This window comes from Ambystoma mexicanum, chromosome 10 (assembly GCF_040938575.1).
Source record: "Ambystoma mexicanum isolate Mex_15411 chromosome 10, UKY_AmexF1_1, whole genome shotgun sequence".
Taxonomy (NCBI): domain Eukaryota; kingdom Metazoa; phylum Chordata; class Amphibia; order Caudata; family Ambystomatidae; genus Ambystoma; species Ambystoma mexicanum.
Window position 1 is genome coordinate 185,470,392 of NC_090932.1, and position 25,976 is coordinate 185,496,367.

Below are 25,976 nucleotides of genomic sequence, written 5' to 3' on the forward strand. Positions count from 1 at the left end.
AGGTGCGGGGGTCAGCCACCCAGGACCCACTGCCCTCCAAAAGAGGTCCCACCACTCGGGGACACCAACAAGAGCAAGGTAAGTGATGGAATGTATCTTTAAGGAGTAATGGCTAAAATGATGCCCAGGAATGCCTGCAAGAGGAGTTAGGCTGTAGGAACTGAACACTGCAGTGGAGTACACAAGAAGGCCTGCAGAACACAAGTAGGCTGTGTATGGGTCGTAGTTGCTGTAAGCAGTGGTGGAAAGAAATGACAGAGAATCAGAGACCCCAATCCAGTTCAGAGAGTACACTGGGTGTGATAAACTGTTATGAAAATGGCACACTCGGGAATAGACTGGAATTATAAATATTGGATGATTTTTGTTTTAGACATGTGTTTATTGATGCTCTTGATACAAAATTACAAATAACAAAACAGGAACACGGTGTTCATATTGTTCACATCCCGGAGCCATCAGCCACATCACCCAACCTCAACCTGTTCTGCCATTCAAATGCTCCTGTACCATAGTCCGGGCGCCTTACAGCAACCATCGTCACCCTGCAGTGTACGCATCTAAAGGTGTAGCCCCAGATGCATTGTTCACTGCGTGTGCATCATGGTCAGGTGTCTCCTTGTCCATCGATACATATGCCCTCAATGGGGCCCATATGTCCAGCGGTCTACTCCTGGTTGGCAATGTTATCGCATACTGCGTTTCTCTCAATTCACACTCGCTCATGCAGTTCAGCCATTGGCGGAATCTGGGAGCCCTCTTCTTCCCCCATGTCTTTGCAATCAGGGTGTGGGATACAAATGAGGCCATGCTCAGCGGCCTTTTGGTGCACCACCTTTCCACTTCAAACATAGCTAATAGACACGCTTCCAGGGGCCTCTGGCAGTTGAGGTATGCCCATGTCACACATAGCAGTATTATCTGACCCCAGAATGGATGTAAATGACTACATTCCCACACCACGTGGATGAAACCGGCGGGTCTCGTGGACATCTGGTACATTGTGCTGTCCTATCTGGATAGTATCTTTGCAGTTGCTGTGGGGTATAATAAATTTGGTGGAGGCATTTAAACTGGGTCAGTCTAAACCTGTTGTTCAGCGATATCCATCGCACCTGCAGGCAAGCCACTCTCCATTGTTGATCTGCAAGGGGCACACCCCAATGCTACCTCCCATTTTCTCTAGCTCGGCAAGTCCCTTCTACTTTTGTTGCGTTTACTATACAGTGTAGAAACTATCTTGGTCTATCTGGGGGGTGCACCCCATATTGCCTTAACAGGAAAGTGATGGCATGCCATGGGTAACTCTGAGATCTTGTACGTAACACTTCCCTGAACCTACAATATAGTAACACGGTGAACGCATTGCATTCCTCTCTCTCTTTCATCTGTTCCCAAGTAAGAAACTGCCCTTCATGTACCCATATCCTTCAGTGTGTGGACCCCAGCCATTCAAAGTTCACACAGAAAATCTTTTCAAAGGTGATCTCAAGTCCATGAACCCTGTATATGTATACAGGCAATCCTCCCCAATCAGGGTGACCACTTTGTCCCACGCCCTAAGTGTGTTGACCATCAGCTGCACCCCAACCCCCCCCTCCGCTGTTGGTCTTGTCCTCCATGATATAGCGCTCAGTTAATCTGGATGTGATGTTGCCCTCTCCAGCCGAATATGTGGTAGTTCTGGCGTGGGAGACAACCACCATACACTGTATTGTAGTGGCCACCAGGTAATATACGTACTGCCCACACTACCCTGACCATTATACGCCTCACACAGGCCCAGAAGCTGGTTAGAGGTGCAATAGGGACTTTATTGAAAATATATTTAAGTTTTGGTACCACACCATCTTTGCCAGTGATATATTGCCCACATGTGACAGTGGCGGGAGAATCCAAGCCTCAAGTGTACTCTCCAAATGTTAAAGTACATTCAGGTAACTATCCCTATACAAAGAACTGCTTGCCAGCGTTACAGTTATGCCTAGGTATCAGATACCCTGGCTACACCAACAAAATGCCTCGCCTATGTTGTCATGGCGCACCGGAGGTGTCGGGGGTAAGACCTCGGATTTGTCCCAGTTTATGTTTAGCCCAGACATCTCTCCGAAGCGCTGGACCTCATGGACTATACAGAGCAGATTTTTCTGGGGATTTTACATTTAGCTAATGAGACCTTCTACAATTGGCATCTAGTCCATAAGGCGGTTCAGGTCCACCATGAATTAGAAATAGTTCATGAAACATTTCCTGATCAAAATCACCAAACATCCCTTTGGAACATGGTCAGTGGTGTGGCTAGTTACCAATATTTGCACATGTGGGGGGTTATCCAATGATTACTTGTTTGGCTGGGCCACACCATTTAATGTGTCATTAATCCTGCAGCTTTGCACTGGGAAATTCCAATAAAGTAGAGCCTGTATTAATTTCCAAAACATAGTTTTTTAACTCCCTTGGTCTTCGATAGTGGCAAGCAATATGGCATACATGACCTTGAATCCTAATAGTGGAATTATAGATTATCTGGTTGACTGGAAGACTAGTCATAGGAGCAGGCATGCTGAAAACAAGCTCCTTGTTTAGTGACTTGGTCTCATGCTTGCCACCTAACCAGTCTGGCGGCAGGGGTATTTCATGCAAGATGGGGATAGTTTAAGGTCAAAGGGTTGCATCACCATGGAAGTGCTGTCCTTTGAGTTCTTGTTGATCCAACTTCTTGGGGCACCCTAAGTCACTCTCGGAGCCAAGGGGTCTCGCTATAACAACAGGCATCTTACACCCAAAGTTTAATTGCCTTTGCTTGCACCCAGAGGGTTCCTGGTAGTGTAAATTATGCAAGTATTGCGCATGTGCTTTTTCAGACTATAGCCCCATCAGCTTCCACCACAGTTGTTAGGCAAGCCCTGTACAAACATTGTCTCAATGGTCCATAACAATGTTGCACCCTCTTGGCTTTGACTCCTTTTGCTTTCTGATGCTCGGTCTGTAAATCTATTGTGTACATTCTCTGACATTTGACACACTGTCTTTTTCTACCTTCTAATTCCTGAATATCAAATGGTTTCAGAACATGTGGGACCTTCCTTACATTAGCTTTCATAACAGTGGCCATAGCTATTGGGTTTTGGCTAGCCTGTGGTTCTCTCTACTCAAACACTCTGGCCCCAATGTCTATTGTCATATGTTGTGGACTTGCAGGCTGGTGGGGACAGCTTCGAAATCACCTGTCATTATTGCTCATTTCCAATTGTAATATTACATGTGGCCCGTGGCACCGCCTCTGGATGTCCTGTAGATAGAGTTATAGACAGAGTGATTTATCTTGCTTTTCCTTTTCGGCCCACAGTGTGACTCACAGTCTTCCTGTTGCAAATTTCAGGTTTTTGGATAGATCAATCTGAATTTCCTTGCTTAACTGAGCAATCCGGGAGAACATTCAGAGGTCTTTCTCCATGGATCAGTGGCTCTTTGTCAAATGTAGGTTCCCTTCTCCCAGTTTGCTTACAGTTATTCATACCTGTAGCTTAGCGTCTTACTAGCTGGAGATGGACAAGCTGCAGGGGAGTGTGCTGGAGCTGGCTGTATTTTCATGCTACATGCAATTTCTTTTGCCTGGAGCTGGGTATATTACCATGGCTTGCCTATAATTGTCCATGTCTAGAGATGGATGTAATGGAAAAGGTTCACTGCTGATGACCAGTTAGGTTCCTCAAGATATTGCAATGAATGTGCCTTAAAGAGCAGGTCTTTTGTGTCTGCATTTACAAACCCTTTAGCAATGGACAAACCGATTCAACCAACCTTCTCAACACAGATAAAATCACGTAGGTTCAGACAAACAGCAATAGGCATTTATTTCGATCGGTGGTGTTGCACTCAAGGGCAAGAATGCAACAAGGGCATGATCTTTATTTAGGGCAGTGCCTTTTTCTGTAGAAACAAACTTAAATAACAATGCTACAGCAGGCAGCATGCCCTCAACTAATGCTTACAGCAGCAGTGTGCCCTAAATCGATGCCCACCGTAGGTGGTGCACTCCACCATGGCAAGATGCGTGTCCACTTCCCAGCCCCCACCATTGCCACAAGATAAGGAGACCTCAACCAAGGCCCACAAAAAGACAATGCACTCTTGTGTAATAGGCTATTTACCAACTAGAAATCTCCTCAGCAGCAAGTATGCCCCACCAATGCTCACAGTAGGCAATATGGCCTTGCCTACTGTCCACAGGAGGAATTGTGCCCAGAACTAGTTTCCATAGAAAGCAATGTGTCCTTAAAATTGTGCACGTTATTACCAGTATTCACAGCAGGTTAACATGCCCTCAGTCAATGTCCACAGCAGCCACATTGCCCTCACTAAGGTCCCCCGCAATGGGCAGTAAAGACTGCTTGTGATCCATAATTAGCCCAAGAAAGAATGTCCCCCATCATTGTGTGAGTTTCCCACAGGAAGATGGAAAAGGAGCCTCAAAGCAGATACAGGGGAAGGGCCTCTCAGGCGAGACACAAAGAGTTCCAAGATGGACATGTGGAGGACCTTTTTAGAATTACCACATGAAAGGTGTTTCCGACTAGGCTAGTCTACAAGTCAGACCATGATTTGTCAGATGAGCTGCACTGCCCCGGAGGCCACCAGTGGGGCGATGGTTCTGTAGCGGATCAGGTGCTGGGATCCCTCTTCCAGGTCGATGGCGTATTCCCTGGAAAGAAGAAAAATCAGTTTGTAGTATAAGCCCTAACACACAGACAGCCGCAGAATTGTGCACAAAAGAAAATGGGATCCACTGATTTAGGGATGGTCTTTCAATCAAAGGTGTGCATTAGTCATTCAACCATCCCTGCCTCCAATCTTAAGTATAACACAGATTTTAAAAAGGGTGTGATTGAACGAGTATGTCTTTGAGTCAGTCAACCTCTGAGGAGTGACATGGTGAATCAGGGCTGTGTTGGCATTTTGGACATGAGGTAGACAGAGTGCAAGCTGTACTCTCAAAGGTTCTCATTTGCTTACTGGCTCCACATCACAGAATCTCTCTCCTCTCCATTTAATCCAGACTTTTTTGGACTTGTTAACAATCTCATAGACCCATGGCCAGGGGCTAAAACACACCCATTTTCATGCAGCTATTTATTGGCATACTCCGAAAATGATGCTGTGTAAGTCACAGTGGGCTCTCAAGCAAAAGAACTCTGGAATAAAGAGTTCAGAAATGAAACAAATGACCATGATAATAGACCTAGTACTCACAGTTTGGTTCCCTGGAATATTGGTAGTTACATCCCTCACCCGCTACAGAAGGCAGATCAGTCACCAAGGAAATGATTAATATACCATGGGTACATTATTCAGGTTCATCTTGAAACCCTACTTTTGCTCCATGAAGTGATTCATGGCACGTTATAATTATGAATAAAATGGCTTACATTTAGACCCATCCTTCTTTAAAGTGTCTCTAGGTATAATGGACTATTGGGTGTATTTTAAATTCCTGCTTTTAACATCGCGTCCCCCAGTGAGCAGGTGAGTCCTCTGGAGCCCCCAGCCCTCTGTTAAATCTTGGGCCTTGCCCATGCTGGCCCCATGCCCCTACGTGCTGCCTTGCAGCTGGGCTCCCTCTCCGTTGCTTCTCCGTCTGTAATGCCGCCTCCCAGCCCTCCCCCACCCGCAATTGGATAGTCCCCTGGACTTAATGGTTCCTCGTAGGGCATCCCTCTGCCCGTTGCAGCCCCTTCGGCTAAGGACCCAAGGCAAAGGGCGGCTTCTACACTGGTGGCTCCAAGACGCATCTGCAGGTGTCCGCAGGAGACCCCAACAAAGCCAGCAGTCAACAGACACGAACAAAAACTGTAAGTGTGGCATGGGTGGGGTGTGGAGCAATCACTCTACACCAGAAAGCTACTGCCACTCTTACTTACCTTTCCATAACCTAGACTTACACCATTCATCCTTAGAGAGATATGTGACCACCAGCCTAAACCTACTCATGGCTGGTCAGCAAATACTGCCTGCATTACAATGTTGACTAGCACCATACCTATAGAGAACTAAGAACTGTAAATGTTAGCATATACCACACTTGGATGTAATTCTTAAGTTTAGCGTGCGCCACATATAGATAGAATTGCAAATGTTAGCATGTGCCACACTTGGTCGGAATCCTCTACCCAGCCTGCATCGCATCTACAGAGAAATGTGATTGTTTGCATATACCTAACTTAGATGGAATTCTTAAGTTTAGTCTGCACAACATCTAGATAGAAATGTGATTCAATGATTGACATGCGATTCACTGAGCCTGGACCAAGTGTACAATCTTGAATCAATAACCAACCCACTAACAATCTCACCCCTCTGCATACACCTCTCAAACTCTAAACAAACACAACCACAACTCTATAGTACAACAAACGGCACAAACTTCACTACACCGCAACAACAAAACAAAACACACATAGACCTGCACAACAGTACACAACGTCTACCGAACGGAAAGCACCCCAAGCCCAGCAAACGGACCCACCGGGCTGAGGTTGCCAACAGCACATCACTGCTCTCTTGCGCTTTTCCAGCTTTTTCCCACTAACTCGCCCCCTTCGTTCCCTTTTTTCAGAGCCACCAGAGCACCAGCAGACCACTCCAGTGGTGATAGTGCGCTGTACAAATATCCTTTAACAGTAACATAGGTCTATTTTAGGATTCTGGCACACTTTTCACATACAAAAATCTAAATAATAAATTGAGTTTTGCACAGTATAAATATAATAAAGTAGAATCTAAAATCCTGAGAAATAGTTCATCCAAGTAAGGTGCATGGATTGTTTGGGATGACAATTAAAATAATCCATATCATCTCTGCTACTTGCTGTATTAAATTAAAAAAATAACCACAAAGCACAGCATTGACATGCATTTGGCATTCCTTTTCAATTTAACAAAATTAAAAGACTGCAGTGCAACTGAGGGATGCAATTATTTCATTCATATTGTGTCACAGGGGTTATAAATCGGTGAGTAACACAAATTAGTGTACCGTTCCGTTTGCCTCTTCTAGCCATTTATATATGGTCGGCTACACAGGGGCTTACACTTTGCTTCTCTATATTGAATTGTAACGCCTAGAGACTCTGTGGTCAGTGATATAACCAATAAATGGTGAAAAGTCCATTGTCCTGATAAATGCAACAAATTGAACGTTTTCAGAAACTGGTTGACATTTTTGGGAATAAGCCAGGTATTGAAATAAAAACGTCGCCCACTGACACTGATTGGTTTGAAAAGAACTTTGTTTTGGGTTAGCATAATACAAAATGAGTAGTCTCTCTTTGAATGTATAGACGCCATAACAACATTCAGTTTTGAATTTTTTTTTTTTTATCTCTAACTTTGTCACATTTATAGTGACCTAGTGTTGGGGGACAGGATTTACTAGCCCTATTAGATAGGCGCTGCACAAAATACTCCAGGGAAAATATTTCACAGAAGGGGCCGCAGAGACCAAGGCAGTAAGGCAGCCAAAACTGCAAGGGTCACATTTATCTATGGGCATTTCTTTAAAACATACATTACTTATTGCACAGAAGCACTTTTAGTGATTTAAAAAGAATCACAAGGTGCATTTATATAGATATTAAGCCATTGGGTTCACCCCCATTTCTACTGCTCTTTTAACGCTATTAGTTCATATAGTAACACTGGTTCCAGCCTTTATTTGTACCCATCACCTTTAATTGAAAAACACACAGCTATCAATGGATGCTTCAGAAATAAAATCTGCACCATCAAAAATAATAACAATTCGATATCCAAATAAATGACAGCAGCAAACAGTTGAAGACCCGACTAAAATCAACACACTTAATGCCAACACTTATTAAAATGAACAGCCGAACATCCTCCATTATTAAATCAGTCTGTACGTCAAAGCAATTCTCAAATTAGTTAGTGTGAAGGGTTGCGATCTGTCAAGGGTGTAAAAGCCCTGGCTTTTTTGATTTGTATTAATAATAAAATGATGCGGCTAATCCATCTCGGAAAGGGTGGTCTGGAAACCAGCCCTCCATCAGTAAACTCCATGCCAAAACACCTCTACACCTATGCCTTGATGTAACAGTAGCCCGAGCTGCAGCCCTTCGTCTCCCATGGGCAAGAGCAGATTCAGAGGGCACAGGTGCCCTATTTGACAGATGCTGGTAACAGCAAAATCACTGCAGTACAGAGGTTGCATTTAAGTCCACACCTCTGTTCCAAGTTGAATATAATTCTAATAAGTGACCCATATAGTGGCAGGATAATCTGAAAATAAAAGCCATAACTATGTAGGTTTGGGGGGTGGGTAGCTCACATTCCAGTGAATGGGACAAAGGGCAAGATGCATGCCTCTATAGACACTCTGGGATGGAAGACAACACCCTAACTTGCCATGCCTGGAGCCCACGGGAAGCCTGGCTTCAAATAGCTAAGTCCATAACAAAGGCCTGCTTCACACTAGTGGCCTGCACACCAGGCAGCCTTTGAAGCTCCGTCGCTGGGAAAAGGGCTGAGTTAGGACAGTCAGGGAACACAGGTGGTCTGGAAGAAGGGTCCTCCAGCTTACTTTTCTATGGGCATTTCTCTCCTTCCTAACCTCCGCCCCCCACTTCCTGTGGAACAAGGCACTCTGGTTATGACATAAGGCAGGGCTGCCCCCATTGGTGGCAGTACCTGACTGATTTGCATATGGATGGACCCCTTTTGCAATGGCGCAGACAGGCTAAAAAACGGTGGTGTGGAAGGTTGCCCAGGACAATGCCAGTGGCTTTGATTTATTCAAAACCTTCCACCCATCACTTTTTTGGTTTCAGTTTGTCCCCCTATGTGAGAAGGAACAAGTTACTTACCTGTAACTGTTGTTCTCCAGCATGGGTCTGGCATGGATTCACATGCTCATGAATATTCCCCATCAGGCTGGGAATCCTCGGTATAGAAAATCAGTATCAGTTTTGTTTCTGATCTGTCTTTCTTAGTAGTAATCAATCACTGGTCTCTGGGTCATACTGCCCCCAGCCAATGACTGCCCTCTCCCTAAGCCCCGCCTCTGGCAGCCATCCTCAGATTTGGTAGCACGTAAAGTGGCAGTATGACCAAGTGAAGAGCCGCAGAGGGGTAGGCAGGAGGGTTCGCATGTGAATCCATGCCAGACCCATGCTGGAGAACAACAGTTAAAGGTAAGTAACGTGTTCCTTCTCCAGCATGGGGTCTGGCATGGATTCACATGCTCATGAATAAGAGAATACATAGCAGTACACACATGCACAACCATGGGAGGTGGCAACAGGCTCAACATTAAGCAATACAACAACTCAACATTAAGCATCTCTTAACTCCTCACCAGGCTCACCTTAAGCGAACAGGTTGCGCAGCACTGCTTGGCCGACCCTGGACTCCTCCCTGGAGTCCCGATCGACGCAGTAGAATCTTGTGAAGGCGTGCGTCGACCTCCACGTCGCAGCCCTGCAGATGTCCAGCAGGGGCACACCAGACAGGAACACCGTGGTAGCAGCGATCGCTCTGGTCGAATGGGCTCTCGGACGGCCAGGCAGCGGTCGGTTTGCCAACCGGTAACATTGCATGATGCAGCCGGAGAGCCATCTGGAAATGGAAGTCTTCGAGAGAGGTCTTCCCTTGATTCACGGTCCCAAAGTTCACAAACAGCTGTGATGTCTTCCGAAAACTCTTTGTGTGGTCCACGTAGAACTTCAGCACTCTAGCTACGTCCAGCGAGTGCAGAGGCCTTTCAGCCGGCGACGAAGGAAACAGGAAGAAAACTGGCAACACCAAGGGTTCGTTGAGGTGGAAGTCCGACAGCACCTTGGGCATGAAGGAGGGGTGCGTCCTCAGCACCACCCTCATGCCGTGAAACGTCAAGTATGGCGGCTTGCAAGATAGGGCCTGGATCTCTCCCACTCGTGCGGAGGTGGAGGCCACGAGAAACGCTGTCTTCCACGACAGAAACTTCAACGGTGCCGAATGCATAGGCTCAAATGAGGGCCCCATGAGCCTGGTCAGCACCATGTTGAGCTCCCACGCCGGGGCAGGGGCGTTCACCGGCGGGAATGATCGGAACAATCCTTTCATAAATTCCTTCACCAGTCGAAGAGACCACAAGGACGCCCGTCCCGTAGTTCTGGTGTATCGTGAGATGCGGCCAGATGTATCTCGATGGAAGCGTGAGCTTATCCAGCCTTGGCCAATGACAGTAGGTACAGCAATACTTGAGGGGCCGTAATCTGCAGAGGGTTAATCTTCTGTGCACAGCACCAGACAGAGAACCTCTTCCATTTATGTCCGTAGCACTTGAGAGTTGAGGACACCCTGGCCTTTGCAAGAACCTCTCTGCAGTCAGCCGGGATGTCGTACCCTCCAAACTCTAGTGCTGCAGGAGCCAGGCCTGCAAGTTCAGCGACTCCGGGTTGTGGTGAAGAATGGCGCCTCCTTCTCTGGAGAGAAGATCTGCGTCCATTGGCAGCTTGACTGGTGTGGACGTTGACAAGCCCAGAAGGTCCGGAAACCAGATCTGTCTCGGCCACGCCGGTGCGACGAGGATTGTCCTGCACCGGGACCTCTTGAGCTGGTTGATGAGCCGGAGCAGCAAAGGCAGCGGAGGGAACGCATAAAGAAGCATCGCCCATGCTCCTCGGCTGGGGGAACCTGTTGGCAAACCTCCGGCACTTGGAATTTGTCGCCGTCGCGAAGAGATCGATTTGGGGTTCGCCCCATCGTCGGAAGAGTCGATCCACTTGATCCTGGCGTAGTTCCCACTCGTGGCACGAGCGCAGCTCTCTGCTGAGTGAGTCGGCGATTGTGTTTTTTATTCCTGCCAGATGAAGAGGCACCAGAAACATCCCTTGGGCGACGGCCCAATGCCACAGATCCAGGGCTTCCTTGGATAGGGCAGGGGATCTGGTTCCGCCCTGCTTCTGGATGTAGAACACCGTGGTGGTGTTGTCGGTGAAGATCCTCACCACCTTGCCCTTGAGGGACGGAAGAAAAGACCTGAGGGCCCAGAACACTGCACGGAGCTCCAAGATGTTGATGTGGAGTGACTTCTCCTCCGGGAGCCAAAGGCCTCTCGCGTGAAGATCTGCGGAGTGCGCTCCCCGACCTTCCAGAGAGGCGTCCGTCGTCACCTGGTGAGCTGGGGTCTGAAAGTCCGTGCCCGCCGACAGATGAGAGTGGGTACCCCACCACCGGATCGCCTGACGGAACGTCTCATTGAGAGGGATCCTGTCCTCGAAGCTGCCCCTCGACTGGACCCGGCGGGCGTCGAGGAACTCTTGTAAGGGGCGCATCCGAAGCCTGCAAAGGCACACCAGATAAATGCAGGAGGACATCATCCCGAGGAGGGACTTCATAGATCTTACCCTGGCCATGTCCGTGGCCAGCAGAGGCTGCACCTTGCCCAGAATAGTCCTGGTCCTTTCCTCCGACGGTGAGGCCAGCCACGCCACTGTGTCGAGCTTGGCTCCCAGAAACAGGGCGACTTGCGACGGAACCAGGTGGGATTTTGGAAAGTTGAGCTCCACGGCGAGCTCCCTTGTCCTTGCCCGGATGAGCCAGTCGTCCAGGTAGGGGTAGACGTGGATCCCCTGTAGGCGCAGCCGTGTCGCCACCGGTGCGAGGCACTTGGTGAACACCCTGGGTGCCGACTTCAATCCGAACGGGAGGGCCTTGAACTGGTAGTGCCGCCCTTGGACCACGAACCTGAGGAACTTTCGGTGTCTTTTTAGATTGGGGATGTGGAAGTACGCATCCTCCAAGTCCAACGACGACAGGAAATCGCCCTCCTGAAAGCTGTCCCAGCACGTGCTGGAGGGTGGCCATCCGGAACTTCTGTGCCTTGATGTACTTGTTCAGTCGTCGCAGGTCCAGGATGGGGCGCCATCCTCCTGTCTTCTTTTTTACAAGGAAGTACCTTGAGTAAACTCCGGAGCCCCGAAGCCTCTTTGGGACGAGCTTGATGGCACCCTTCTTGAGCATCGCCCTTACTTCCAACAGTAGTTGAGGGACGTGATTTTCCTTCCTGGCCACGGGTGGAACGCGAGGGCACTTCTTCTGAAACTCGAGGGCGTCCAGCACCCAACGGTCGGTGGAGATGGACTCCCACACGCTGACGAACCTCAGCAGCCGGCCTCCCACCGGGGTGCTTCGGCGGGGGCCCGACCCCACGGTCGGTTCAATCTTGTTTGGAGGCCCCTTGCCTCCTTGACCTCCCTGTCGACGACGACGGGCACCACCTGACTTGCCGCGTCCCCTGTAAGCTTCCTGGGACGAAGATCTTGCCGCTTGGCGGTACGTGGAGGAGCCACTGCCGGATCCCTTGGAGGCACCTTGTCTGCCTCCGGAGCTCCGAAAGGACGGCCGTTGTTGTTGGAGTACTCCCAGTGCCCGGGCAGTCTCCGTGTCTGTCTTGATGGCCTGAAGGGACTCATCAACCGCCTTCCCAAACAGGTTGTTCCCGTCGAAGGGCATGTCCAAAATCTTGGTTTGTACGTCCTGGCGGAAATCCGTCACCTTGAGCCATCCTTGTCGTCTCAGGCAAACGCCGTTGCCCAACTGACGGAAACCGGTGTCGGCGATGTCCGTTGCCACCGTGATGGCGTGGTCCGAAGCAATCTCACCTTCCTGTAGGATTTCAAGGGCCTCAGCCCTTTTGGCGTCCGGAAGGAAGTCCAACAGAGGGGCGATTTTGAACCACAACTCCCTGTCGTAGCGGGCTACGATAGCCAGGGCGTTGGCCGTCTTGATAGTCGTCGCTGCGGATGAGATGACCTGTCGTCCCATCGTGTCCAGCTTCCTGCCCTCGCCGTCCGGCAGGGAACTTCTCTTCTGGGCAGAGCTGGAAAAGCTTGGATGCCCTGGAAATCATGGCATGAAAGGATCCAATCTCGTCGGGCGGGGACGCCCGAGCAGGGGGCGACGGGGGACATGTCGCGTCGTCGCCTCTGTCGTCACCTGTACCTGTCGTAGCTGTGTCCGTGCCTGTATTATCCCTGTGACCATTGGGTCTGGCTCAGGTACCTCCATCGGGGGGAGGGGCAACCTTGTCCTTATCTCCGAGCATAAGGACTGAATCGCTGACAAAATGGCCGCCTAAGTGTCCTGCGGCGCCGGGAACTACGGGCGCGAGGGCTCTTGAGGAATCTCGTCGGCGACACCGTCGCTCTCGTCGTCGCCCTCGTCGGGATTCCACGACTTCGAAGAGCTCTTCTTCAGAGGTCGTGTCTGTATCCACGATGGCCACCTGCCCCTCCCCCACCTTTTCCAACGAGGACTTCGTGGGGATCTTCTCAATGGGCCTGAAAGACGACTCCCTCCGCGGTGGCAGGGAGTCTCTGGGTCCTGAGGTCGCCTCCACTGGCGTAGCCTCCACAGGCTGAGCCAGGGCTGCTGCGACATCCTCAATCGAGGTCTTAGCAGGGTGAATTAAGGCCATAGTCACCTTCTGTACGCCTGGGGCTTTCACCTTGGGGGGGGGAGGGTCCGAGCCTCGCAACCCCTCTGCCGGAATCTTCGAGATCGACCGGGGCTTCTCCAGAACCAGAAGCTTTGCCGGGTTCTCAGACTTCCTCTTACCCGAGCCAGAGCGTTGGCTCGTGGTTGATGACGCCGGGGAGGATGCGCCCTGCCTGGCAGCCAAAGAGCCCGACCGTTAGGCGCTCCCGGTGCCCGCGGACTCGCAGTGCTTGGCCTTATGTTGGGCCCCCATCGCCGGGGTGCCCTCACAGGACTTAGAAGACCGCCCGGACTTCTTTTTCTTCTTCTCCCTTGACGGGCTCTTCCCTTCCAGCCAGTTGGCGAGACAGAGGTGGCGATCCTTCATGGTCCGCTCCGACATGTTCCCACAAAACGCGCAGTCCTTCTCAGTGTGCGTCTTGTCCTCATGGAGACAGTAGAGGCATAACGAATGCTCGTCCTCCTTGAAAACATTCTGAAGCTGGCATCCAGGGCAGGTCCTGAACAGCTTCCCGGGCGTCGAGCTTCCCTTCTCCTGGGCCATGTCCGGGGTAGGCCTCGGAACTTCTGGAATCCTCCAAAAGCGTAACTCGATGAAATCTTCACTCTTGAGGGCCGTAGAAAACTCTGAAACGGATCCCTGTTGATCGGATGTAGAAACGGTGGAGCTTGAGGCTCTATTTAACCGAAAAATTAGAAAAATCTCCTGAAAAAGTGCAAAAACGCAGCAAAAGCTCGAGAGCTACAGCACGAGGACTCCCAACACTTGAACGTGCGGTAAAAATCTGAGGATGGCTGCCAGAGGCGGGGCTTAGGGAGAGGGCAGTCATTGGCTGGGTGCAGTATGACCCAGAGATCAGTGATTGGTTACTACTAAGAAAGACCGATCAGAAACGAAACTGATACTGATTTTTTTTCTATACCGAGGATTCCCGGCCTGACGACGGGGAATATTCATGAGCATGTGAATCCATGCCAGACCCCATGCTGGAGAAAGGGTATGCCCTGACATGGGTCCCTTGCTCGCTGCGCCATAGGAAACCATAGGAAACCAAGCTGCACCTCACTGAGGAGCCCCAACAAGACACATGTCTGGGGTTGCTTGTGTTTCTGTGCAGAGGGGACCTGGCCTAGCAGTTCGGGCAGGGTTGCTCCCATTGGTGGCAGTACCTGACTGATTTGCATATGGATGGACCCCTTTAGCAATGGCACAGACGGGCTTAAAAAAGGTGGTGTGGAAGGTTGCCCAGAGCAATGCCAGTGGCTTTGATTTATTCAAAACCTTCCACCCATCACTTTTTTGGTTGCACTTGTCACAAGGACAGGGATTGGACCCCTTAAAACAAGCTGTCTTGCCTCCAATGTCATGCAGCATTTTAGGTATAAAACAGGGGATCTCCCACTCAGCATTCTATTAACCTTTGGATCATCCAGACATCATGAATAATTCACTTGGACCTCTTTCGGAAGAGTTCATCTTCCCAAAGCCCTCATCCATAGATGTAAGGCACAGGTAGGCTCTGCTCTGTATCCCCATAGGGCATATTGAGGTGACTCTTGCTGAGGACCAAGACTTATCACTCTGCTTGCAAACCTTCCTAGGCTAGGAAAGTAGGGACTGTGGGTCTCGCAGCATCCTGAGAGCCAGAACAGTCACAATCCCAGTTTTCATCGCATCAAACCAATCAAACCGAATTGGAGTCTTGTTTGCAGCACTTGAACCAAATGGACTCACTGGTGCTGCTTTTGGCACTCTCTTGAACTTAAAACACTGTTTTGCATCCATTGAACCGGCTTGCCGCTGCATCACACCAAGCAGAGCATCTCAACTGTTTGGCTCGAGCAGCCAGTTCACTGCTTTGGAGGACTTCAAAGCCCCGCCTCTTCAAACATTGCATCAGACCATCAGGATCATGGCTTCGAACCGATGGATCTCAACTCCAATTGCTGGAGTATTCAGTCACTCGTTGACCCGAACAAGCGGGTACCAACGTCACAAACCAACTACCTTCAATCAGAGATGGTGAGTCATCCACATTGCATAGCTCTAACACAGCATCCTAACCACACCGATCACCCACTTCAAACTGACTAAACTCCAGCTCACTGCTTGAACCAGTACAACTTACCTTACCCAAACCTGGTACAACCCACATCTATAGGACCTCAAAGTGTGGTTCAACACTGTTGAACTGACTAACATTGGAATTCGGTACTTTCAAGTGACCCTGTCCTCCTGGTCTACATTCTGGGGCCCAAGTGACTGGTTACGTCTCTTTTGGACCTTTTCTCAGCGATGAATATCATTTTAAACACATTGTTGCATTACCAGCATGTTTTCCTCCCAGAAGTATCCAGAGTGCAGGGGTGCAGAGCAAGTGGGAGCTCTTGGGCTCAGGCAGCCTCCGGGAAAAGCAATTTGCACTAACAATAGACTTTCAATGGCACTTCACTCAAATGTAGCCAACGGCAGAATCCAGGAAATGCATACGTTGGCTCTCCTGCCAGAGTACTTAAACATTTCTGTTCTTCATCTTCTGGCTTATTTTGCAGGAGTGGGCTTTTGATAGTTGTATAACTTATTTGTTTAATGACAGTATATATTTTCATAGAACCTTGATGGGACTTTTTTTTATTTTGGAACTGTTGTACTACTGCATTTTGTGTTGCTTATGGCTTCTAGTCATAGAGAATAGCCTTCCCTCGGCCAACATTTTCACAAAAGGTGAAGGAGTTATATCTCTTGTACCAGTTTTACCTTTATGATTGGGATCACTAATCATTTGCAGATGTGCGGGGTCTGAGTAAGTGGTTTAGACACTACTCGCCTTGTACTCCTGCAGAGCAAAAGTCATTTTGTCACAGTCAGAATCTGCAACCTGACGGGCAGATGCATTTTAAATCTCCTGAGAAATATCACAACAGGTTAGTCCAATTACCTGCCAATTTTGCACCATCCAGTAATGCTCAAAATACTAGAAAGTGTTGTTGCTCTGTATAACTTACAGTTGCAAAACTATACCTCTATCAGGCGTCTTCTTCCAAAGCATCAAAACAACAAACACGCAGAAACATCCAAATAACAGAGTGCACATTAAATTTTAAGTATTAAAGAATAAGAGTCAGTTCTGTTTATCCTGTACAATGCCCATGCTTACAGAATAGGAGTTTCCCCAGAATCTGTGCCGCTCCAAAAGGCATAGGATTGTCCAATGGTGAGGCATGATGCAAACCAGTTGAAAAGCATGAAGTGAAGCAGGATCCACTTGCGCCACATCACACCAAATTCACCCTCTTCTAGAAATCCATATTTCATCAATGATTGGAAATCTCTGCATGGAACAAACACAGACCAAGGGCTCCAAAATAAGTGTCAACCCAAGCCTTTATTAAAAATAAAAGCTTGCAAATACGACACCTTTTATCTTTCTATGCGTACCATTTACGCATCAGTTGAGAGCAGAGGTCCCTGCAAAGGGCCGATGACTTGACAGAAAGCAGAACACAGGCTTTGATTCTTATCTGCATGGATGAAACTGCAGGCCACGAAGGAGCGGTTCAGAAATTTTACACTGAGCTGTGTGCTCTGAGCCGGTTAAATCACACAGTGAGATGAGAAATGGGCTCTTTCTGTTAACTGCGTCTGTGTTTTAAGACAGGCTTTTGCATGCATATTTATAGTCCTAGCTTTTCGAATGGTTGCAGTAATAAGATGGAAAACATAGTTACAATTGGGAAGTATCCTTTTACCAAACAAATGGTGCTTTTTCAGTGAATACTTGTTGCATTGCACAGAAGTATTTTTCGGAGTTCCTGTGTTGTGTGCATTTGTTATAAAGTTGCATCAATGTGGTGTGTTAATCACATTTTTCACAAATGTAATAATGTGTTTGAAGTCAGACATTTTTGCTACAGAACTGTTTTTGTTATGTGTATTATGAATTTTCAAGTTCAGTAATGTTCTGTTTGCTTGTCGCATACTATTTACGCTCTTACTGAAGCAAATTATTTTTACTCTTACAATTTAATTTTATTAAAACAGCGTGCAAAATCCTACCCATATTTAAACCTTATCTGGGGCCCGGATTAATATTCAATGTCTGGTTGTAACGTCCATTAAACCTTGACTCTGAGCCAATGTGGTAAAGGTAAATGGTACTATAAACTGTCAGTGGCAGCAGGGCCGTTGCTCAAGGGTGAGCGACTGCCATTACAACAACAAACACAGGTCACAGCCTTTTTCAAATCTTCAAGGCTACACTTAAAACACTCAAAATGTGACTCTCACTCATCCAGTGCAAGCACTATTACAAGACAACAATGAAAGGGTTGCATTTACAAATGAAATAGAATCAGCAAAACCTGTCCCTTTGCCCTGTAGTGGTAATCAAGATAGGCATTTACATTTTTATATAGCGCTTTATGCAGGATTCTCCAACTTCTAAGCACTGTGGTTATTAGCTTGGTCAATAGTAGTTTGCTGATTTCTGAAGGATGCAAGACTAGCTTTGGCCAGCCAACACTTGTCCATGAGACAATGTAGATTTTAGCATTGAGCACTTGTCTCTCTGCGCGATCACATCACAACACTGGCATACCATTAAGCACTCTTAAAGAAGCACAGTTGAGAAGAAGGCAGACCCCCCTCCCCCCATAACAAAAAAAGAGGGATATACCCAAACATTTTTTGTAATGTATCTTATACCATTAAGCACTACTACTTCCAGTAAATGATGGGTTTTCATTAATTCTCCACAGACAATCCTGCGATCAAACCTCAAAAACACAAAATACAGGTCATGTTTGCTCGACTATGAATGTGGCTACGTTTCTTTGTCTTAACATTTAAAATATACACAGAAGAGATCAAATGTGCAGACCTTTGTAGAGGAAAAATGAAAGGCATAGTGAGTGACATATCCTTCAGTAAAATTAATATCCCCCTTAGCAACATGCTTTAGGAAGCAGACCAGCTGTAGAGTGGCTCAGAAATGGTACACAAATCATTTGCTGTTCTAAGGTTGAATTCCTTCTAATTGCGGTTTACTAAATTCCCGCTATGTGGAGGTTTCTGATTTTGTAAGTATAGTTAGCCTTTCCATTGAACTAGTCGCTATCGAAGCTAGATTAGTTCTATGTGAGCAGAGCTTGAATCACTTACTCCCTTGCTGGGCAAGTTCTTTGTGAGGGGAATTATGCACTGCTAAAGCCTATGCTGTTCCAGTTCTATGAGAATGTTGCTTGCCTTTCTGATGCCTTTCTTTTACCTGTTCAGTGTGGTGGTGCTTGCACTGCTCCATCCCATGCAGTTTTTTCCTATAGGTCCATGGCATACCTTTTCTATAGGAGGAGTGTGTGCATTCCTAAAGCCTATTTTGCACCTGTTCTATAGACCCATCCTTATCTGTTCTCTTTGTGGGTATCTTCTACCCTTGCTTAACCTGAACAGATCCACTCCACCTGTTCTACAGGTTCTTGCATTGCTGTTGCCCTGATTCACCTTTTCTGTTTGTGTGAGGGAAGCCTGATAGGCTCCTACTCCAGATGACCTGTTCTGTGTGAGAGAAGTGTTTAAAGGTTTCTGCTACTGTTGAATCTATTATTTGCATGCAGGGGAAGCTCACAGTGTTAGTGCTCAACTGCTCAATTTGTAAGAGGGTGCTTGTTCTACTGCACACTGATTTATCTATTCATTTGAAAGAAACCAGCATTCTGTCGTGATGTGGACCACTTTCGTTGGCAGGTTTTGACATACATTTTATTTTACTCTTGTGGAGGACAAAACAAATATTTGCTCCTTAGAAATCCCATTTACTCTAAAAGTTTAAAATGAGTGAGTAAAATACTCCTACCTCAAAATCGTATCTGGAGCACTGCACACAACAATATGCTGATGATACACTGCTGTCCCTTTATGGTGTCAAAATATCCAATAGCTAAAATCCTTCACTTTAACTCGTGCAGCGGACGATGTGTCCATCTATCTAAATCCCAATCTCAACAAAAGGGTCCTCCTCAATAGCAGCACACTATAACTGGACAGGGGAGCAGGGGGTTTCCCTGCCCCCTAATCACTTGATACTCTGCACCAAATCCATCAGTTTCCATATATATCCATGGCTCACGTTCAAAACTTCCATCAATAAAAAGACGCAAACAGCATGGTATAAACCTAACTTGCACAGCACCTTAAAGCCCTATCTCCCTTTAAACTTCCAAACAATTGTGCAAGACTTCATTGTCCAAGCCACCGACTTAACTTTCAGACTACTCTTACTGGCTCAGATTGTTAACCAGGCATCAGTCCGACTAATTAAAGGGGGCAGAAAGTTTCACCTCATCACCCCTGGCCCCAACAGAATTTCAGAGGCATCCATTTGGAGATGTACTACATTTGCTTCAAAGCATTCACCAAATAGACATGGGATTCACTGTAGGGTAGCTGCTGATCTCAAGTCAATCCTTTGTCACTTGCAGCTACACCCTACCAAGATTTAAGATCCTGAAATGCAACAACGAAAATAGATGACATTTTCCAATGGGCGCTTTTATGCTCAATTGAAAAGGAGCCCCACTTGTCAAAGTAGGCATTCTTAAAGCTCAGGAAAGAAAGTGCTAATAACAATGAGGCTCAGAAAACAGACCACTAAAACTGTACTTACAAGCAGACGATGGGGTAGGTTTAGAAAATTTGACTAAAGGTGACAGTTCTAGCCAACCAATAAGCAGCCAGAGCCAGTTTAACATAGGTATTCATTAGCTAACCAGCATTAAAAGCAGCAGAAGACTGGTTTGATTTCAAGCAATGTATAGACCAGAAATGTTGATGATATGAAACCAAGGCAGACAGCTATTAAATATTGAATGGATTCTCCCATTCTATCAAACCTAGGTGTTTTTCCAAATATATTCTCCAGTGTTCGGAAAAACGGACTCCAATTATGGTGATAAAAGACAGAGCATATTTGTTCAAATGTTCCCAATCGGCACTTCGAATCAGGTGGATTTCTTTTCAGTCATTTCAGCTCTCTATTTGAGGAGTTGATGTGTTCTTATATCCGGAGTATTATCTGGTATGAAAAGTTGTAAACCAGAGTCTCTCGCCCGGGTGTCCGAACTGAAGGGAAGAAGAACAAAGGGGCAATTCCAGTCTGGACCAGGAGAGCCCAGGGACCGAACCCCTGCTCAGACAACTGGTAACCACGCGCTGATGTGCATTTTCTCTCCGTCCCCACAGGCAATATCAAAGCTCCTCCTTTAACGCATGGAGTCTGCAATACAGCAACCTCACCCACATCAGCCTCAAACCCATCAGCATCCCCTCACCGTCCACAACACAGAAGTTGATGCTCGCCAACATCCGCTCAGCTATCACCCATGCAGCAGACTTCACCAACCTCATCACTACACACAACCTTGATGCCATCATCATCACAAGACATGGCTGACACCCACCTCCACCCACATCCTAGATGTCCTTGTCCCAGACAGCTACAGCATCTAACACAGACACTGGCCAAAAAAGACAGGTAGAGGCCTTGCAGTCATCCACAAGACCTCTTGGTCCTGCACCAGACTTGATGTCGGCAACATTGGCTCCTTTGAAGTCCTCTCCTGCCACTTCCTGCTCTCCCCAACGTACACAGTCACCTTACATCTCATCTATAGACCACCCAAACCCAACACCACCTTGGTCACCACCATGACCCTCACGCACGCCAACAACATCTTCATAGGTGTCTTCAACCTCCCAGGCAACAAGGCCACCAAACCGATGAAGGAAGCTCTTCTCAGCCTTCGACACTCACAGGCTCACACAGCAGACGAAAGATCCAACGCATGAGAAAGGTAGCATCCTCGACCCAATCATCCCTGCACTGCTTTCCCTCCACTGCTGACTGGTGCAACCACCTTGGCATGCCTTTCAACATACTGTCCAACATACTGTACACCACCACAGTCAAGCACTCCCAGCATCAACACTGATGTGTATCTGATGACAAACCTTCAGGTCCTTCAAGAACTTCCCAGTGGAAGACTTTACGGAAGACCTTGCCAACCTCCACCTCACTTTGAGCGAAAACCCCTAACGGATCTGCGACTCTACTGGAAGCACTCAACGCCACGCTCTCAGCCTCCATCAACCGACATGTGCCTCTGAAACAACACACCTACAAACCGAAACCATCAGCACCCTGGTACATGCAAGAACTCAACCCCAGCAAGAGTCATCAGGAAACAAGAGAAAACCTGCCACCGCTCCAGGACCACATCCGACCTCGCGCTCAAGGAACTCCAAACAACCCGCCAACAAATCAACAGAGCCAAGGCTTCCTACTATCAGAACACCATAGCAGAAGCCGACAACAAAAGCAGAGTCCTCTTCAAAGCGGTCAAGCACTGCGTCAACCCCCTACCCAATCCTGCCATACCACACTCCATCAAATAATCCACAGCCAGCAACACCTTCATCATCGAAAAATCAGCAAGATTGACCAGCACAGACACCAGCTCTGCATACACAGACCCACCTCACGTCCCTTCTCGTGAAATCTCCACACCCTGGACAACATTCAAGATGCTCTATAAAGGACCTAGTAGAAACCCTGTCTGCTTCGAAGCCACATCAAATACAGACAACATCCTCCCAGCATCCATCCTCAAGACCCTCCCCGCAGAAGCTCTCCTTCCCTACCTGGAGATCATCAACAGCTCCCCAACACAAGGTGCCATCCCATCAACCCTAAAGAAATGACAAATACTCCCTCTACTAAAGAAACCCACTCTGGATCCGGACCTAGGTAACTATCGCCCCATCATCCATCTTTCCTTCCTAGAAAGCATTAAGCGCCCAACTGCAGAAACACATCAGCACCAACGATCTCCTCCAAACCTACCAATCCGGGCTCAGACCCAGATGCAGCAAAGAGACAGCAAGCATACAAGTGGTCAACAACGCCCTCAACATACGATAGCCACTCCCTGGCTCTACTCGACCCCTCAGGCCACTTTCGATACAGTAGACTACCAGGCGCTCACGGACGCCTTACATCAGCGCATGGGGATCAGTGACCTTATCCTACGCTGGTTCAAGCCCTACCTTGCCAATCGGCAGCCTTTTATTCAGATGGACTCCTCTAGATCACCAATGCTATCTGTCACCGGTGGAATCCCGCAGAGTTCCATCCTCTCCCCAGTGATCTGCAATCTATACTTGGAGTCACTGGGAGCCCTCCAAGCCACCCACAAAATCCACATCCACCAATACGCTGATGACACTGTTATACTTCAAGATCAACTCCATCAAGGACATCCATAGGCTCAACATCTGCTTCTCACTGATCCAGTCTTGGATGTCCAGTGCATACTTCAAGCTCAACTCCTCCAAGACAGAATTCCTACTCCTGATCAACAACACTGAACACCCAGACATACAGACCTGACTATAAACCATGAACCTTGAGGGCTTCACACCCAAGCTCACCTCCTTGGTGTCAGCTGTCCCTCCTGCGAAAAGTCAAGTTCTTCCTCCCTCCGAACAGCTTTAGATCCACCATTCAAGCACTAGTCCTATCCCACCTGGATGGGGGCAAAGCCCTCCTCAAAAGTCTCCCGTCTTCCTCCCTTGTGCCCCTGAGAAGTGTCCTACATGCAGCCACACGCCTCATCAAGGGTTTGTGCAGATGCGACCACATCACCCCGGCCCTCATCGACCTTCACTGGCTCCCACTGCACGCACAAATCACCTTAAAGTCTTGCTGCATCATCTATAAGGCAGTTGCCCTCAAGTCAACCAGCTATCTCGCAGAGAAGCTCCCCATCTTACATAGACAGCGCATTACAATAAGTCAGAACATATGAAGACTTGAAATCCGCTGCTCCAAAAAGGAAAAGAGCAGAAAACAAGCCTTCTCCGCCTACGCCCCAAAACTATGGAACCTCCTCCCCATCAGCATCAGACTTTCCCCCACGCTCCAACAATTCAGAAAGGAACTCAAGACCCACCTTTTCTCCTCCTCAACACCTAGGCCATCACTTTGCCCTCCCCGTGCCACCTGACTTGCTAGATGCTGTCCGCGCCTCTCCTCCTCACCACCCTGTAGAGATCTACCCCCTCTGTGTCCTTCTGTATCCTACCACCCGCTGTATATCTGTTCCATGGACTCTGAAAAGCGCTCCGTTATGAATTACTGTTCTATACCTCTAAATCGCTCTGCTGCTTCTTGAAGCTATGTCAGCACTCAATAAATAACATAATATTAGCATTAACTTGCATAACAACTGGAGGCGAGTGCCCATAGCGCCACACTAGTTCCCACCCCATCCTCTGTGTAGAAGTATCCGTTCATTGGGCATTTGTGCCTTAGGTTACGGCTCACTAACCTCTGCTCGTCAGTTTCTGGCTCCACCAAGATGTTCCTCTGTTCTTCCTTCACTCTCAGGAAGACGAATGAATCTAGGTTGGGCTTAGGGACTAGAAGATAAAAAAATGATGGTTAGTCGAATGCATTTATTAACAAAATGAGGCTATGAAGACTCAGAACAAGCCAATTTCAAACAAAAATAAAAAGATGCAGGTGTGGGAAGGGGGGTCTCTATTACCCTGAGACAAGAAAGGGGGGTCTCTATTACCCTGAGACAAGAAATGTGATCCTCCTGTATGGATAATTCTCTCCTACACCTTGCTTGAATTGTGCACATCCTCATTATTGGTGAACTCGGGGGTAAATCTAGCTCAAATTTACGATAAAAGGAGGACTCCAGCAGCCATTATTCAGATTGATGTTGGAGCCAAGACCCCTTCAAAGAGGAGCATCCTGCTGAAGACGTGTGGATCATTGTTGCAGACAACCAGCATTGCCTTCAGCAACCATCTCCCAAAGGCCTTCATTGGCCTTCATTGGTCTTCAACCTTTGGCCTGCTGGGAGCAACCAGTCTCTTACCCCACTATAGGATTCTGATCTTGGAAGTGTCCAGGGACAACCATTTGGTCTGACCAGCTACCCCGCTTGGGCTACCGCTACTCAGGTGGGAAAGGATCCATATTGTAATGTGCTGGTACACCTGAAGAAAATGGCTCGATTTTTGGGAGTAATAGATGGGGGACAAACAGCAACCTCCTGTCTGGAAAATAGTGGTTACCAGCGGCAGAAGTAGGTTCAACTGGGAGATACTTTTTGGGTCACTGATTCTGGGGTTATTATGAACTCCACTGCCAACTGTGCCCAGAACAAGTCTAGACAATTGTTATCACTGAGAGGCATGCCAGCAGGGGCAGTTATTAATGCAGGGGCAGGAGCATAGTACCCTAAATTAAGGAACACAGGGTGGTATTGGTTATGATGGAAATTAGCATTTAAAATATTGTCCAGGCACATGCACAATAGGAACATTACGTACAGCTAGGAGCATGTAGGCTGCGGTTAGCTGCCAGAAAAGGCCAACTAATTGTGAGTAACCGGAGGGCGTTTGCACCTCTACTCCCCTTGGATCCTCTATACAGCTGGTCAGGGAAAGGACATTGCTTTTGGGTCCTGCCCCTCGGGGTGGACAAGTGAGAGGACCACCAGGATGGGGGCTGGGGAGGGGGAGGCAGGGGATATGCTTGGGGATTGGAAGTGGGATGCCCTTAGGTAAGACGGGGTATTCCACACACTCCTTTCAGGCAGTAACCCCTGTCACAGAAGTGGTTATGGGATATTGTTCACCTGTCCCTGAGAAAGACAGGAGATATCACCACCACAGACGTGTTGGAAAGAGGAGAAGGATTGGGGATGAGGTACCTTGGTACAAAACACACTATCCCCCCTTATCCTCGTGACATCAGCATAACCCTCCCTGACCTTTATGGGTCATTATAGAAGAGTTCCCCTTTATTCCCTTCTTGGGATACCCGACAGTATCGAGACGAGGAAGAAGCAACAGAGTATTGGACACCACTTACTCTCACCACTTTGGTACTGGGTCGAAGAAGATGCATGAAGTTCAGGCATGTCCTTTTAATCACAGTCAGGCAGCATTGGATTGATGGAACACACCTGCAGCCCACTGAAGGTCCACAGGTGTATAAAAAGTGTAATGCTGAAGCACATGAGAGTAGCAGCGGAAGAAGAAGCAGCAGAAGGAGGAGAGACTTGGGGATCTTGGGCAGAGATAATTTTAATACCCAGGACCGTGCTGTAGAGTGAGAAGCAGAGACGCCGACAAAGATCCTGGGAGGGCTGCCGGTGGGACTGTGCAGGACAGGGAACCCTCATAAGGGCATGCAGCGGGCACTGTCACGGAGTCGAGGCAGATATGAGCATGCAGGCCGGTGTGTGCTGAACGAAGCACCCAGCAAAAAGGCTTTCCCGTTTGGGGAGAAGCTACCAAGGGGAGCTGCCGGGTCCTGGTAATTGTCGGCGACACTGGAACCGCCTGGGCATTCCAAGGGGCCGCAAATATAGCAGCGGTCTTCAAAAGTAAGAAACATTCACAT

General features: G+C 48.0%; 1 protein-coding gene across 1 annotated transcript in view; it reads right to left on the reverse strand.

The window, feature by feature from the left end:
- Window positions 1–3,832: 3,832 nt before the first annotated feature.
- GINS4 (GINS complex subunit 4) overlaps window positions 3,833–25,976 on the reverse strand; it is a 225,971-nt gene continuing 203,827 nt past the window's right edge. Inside the window, exons 7-8 of the mRNA XM_069617686.1 lie at window positions 23,881–23,971; window positions 3,833–4,705 (exon numbers count right to left, since the gene is read on the reverse strand). Coding sequence (XP_069473787.1) covers window positions 4,609–4,705; window positions 23,881–23,971 — 188 coding nt within the window. The 3' untranslated portion in view covers window positions 3,833–4,608. The remainder of the gene's footprint in view (window positions 4,706–23,880; window positions 23,972–25,976) is intronic.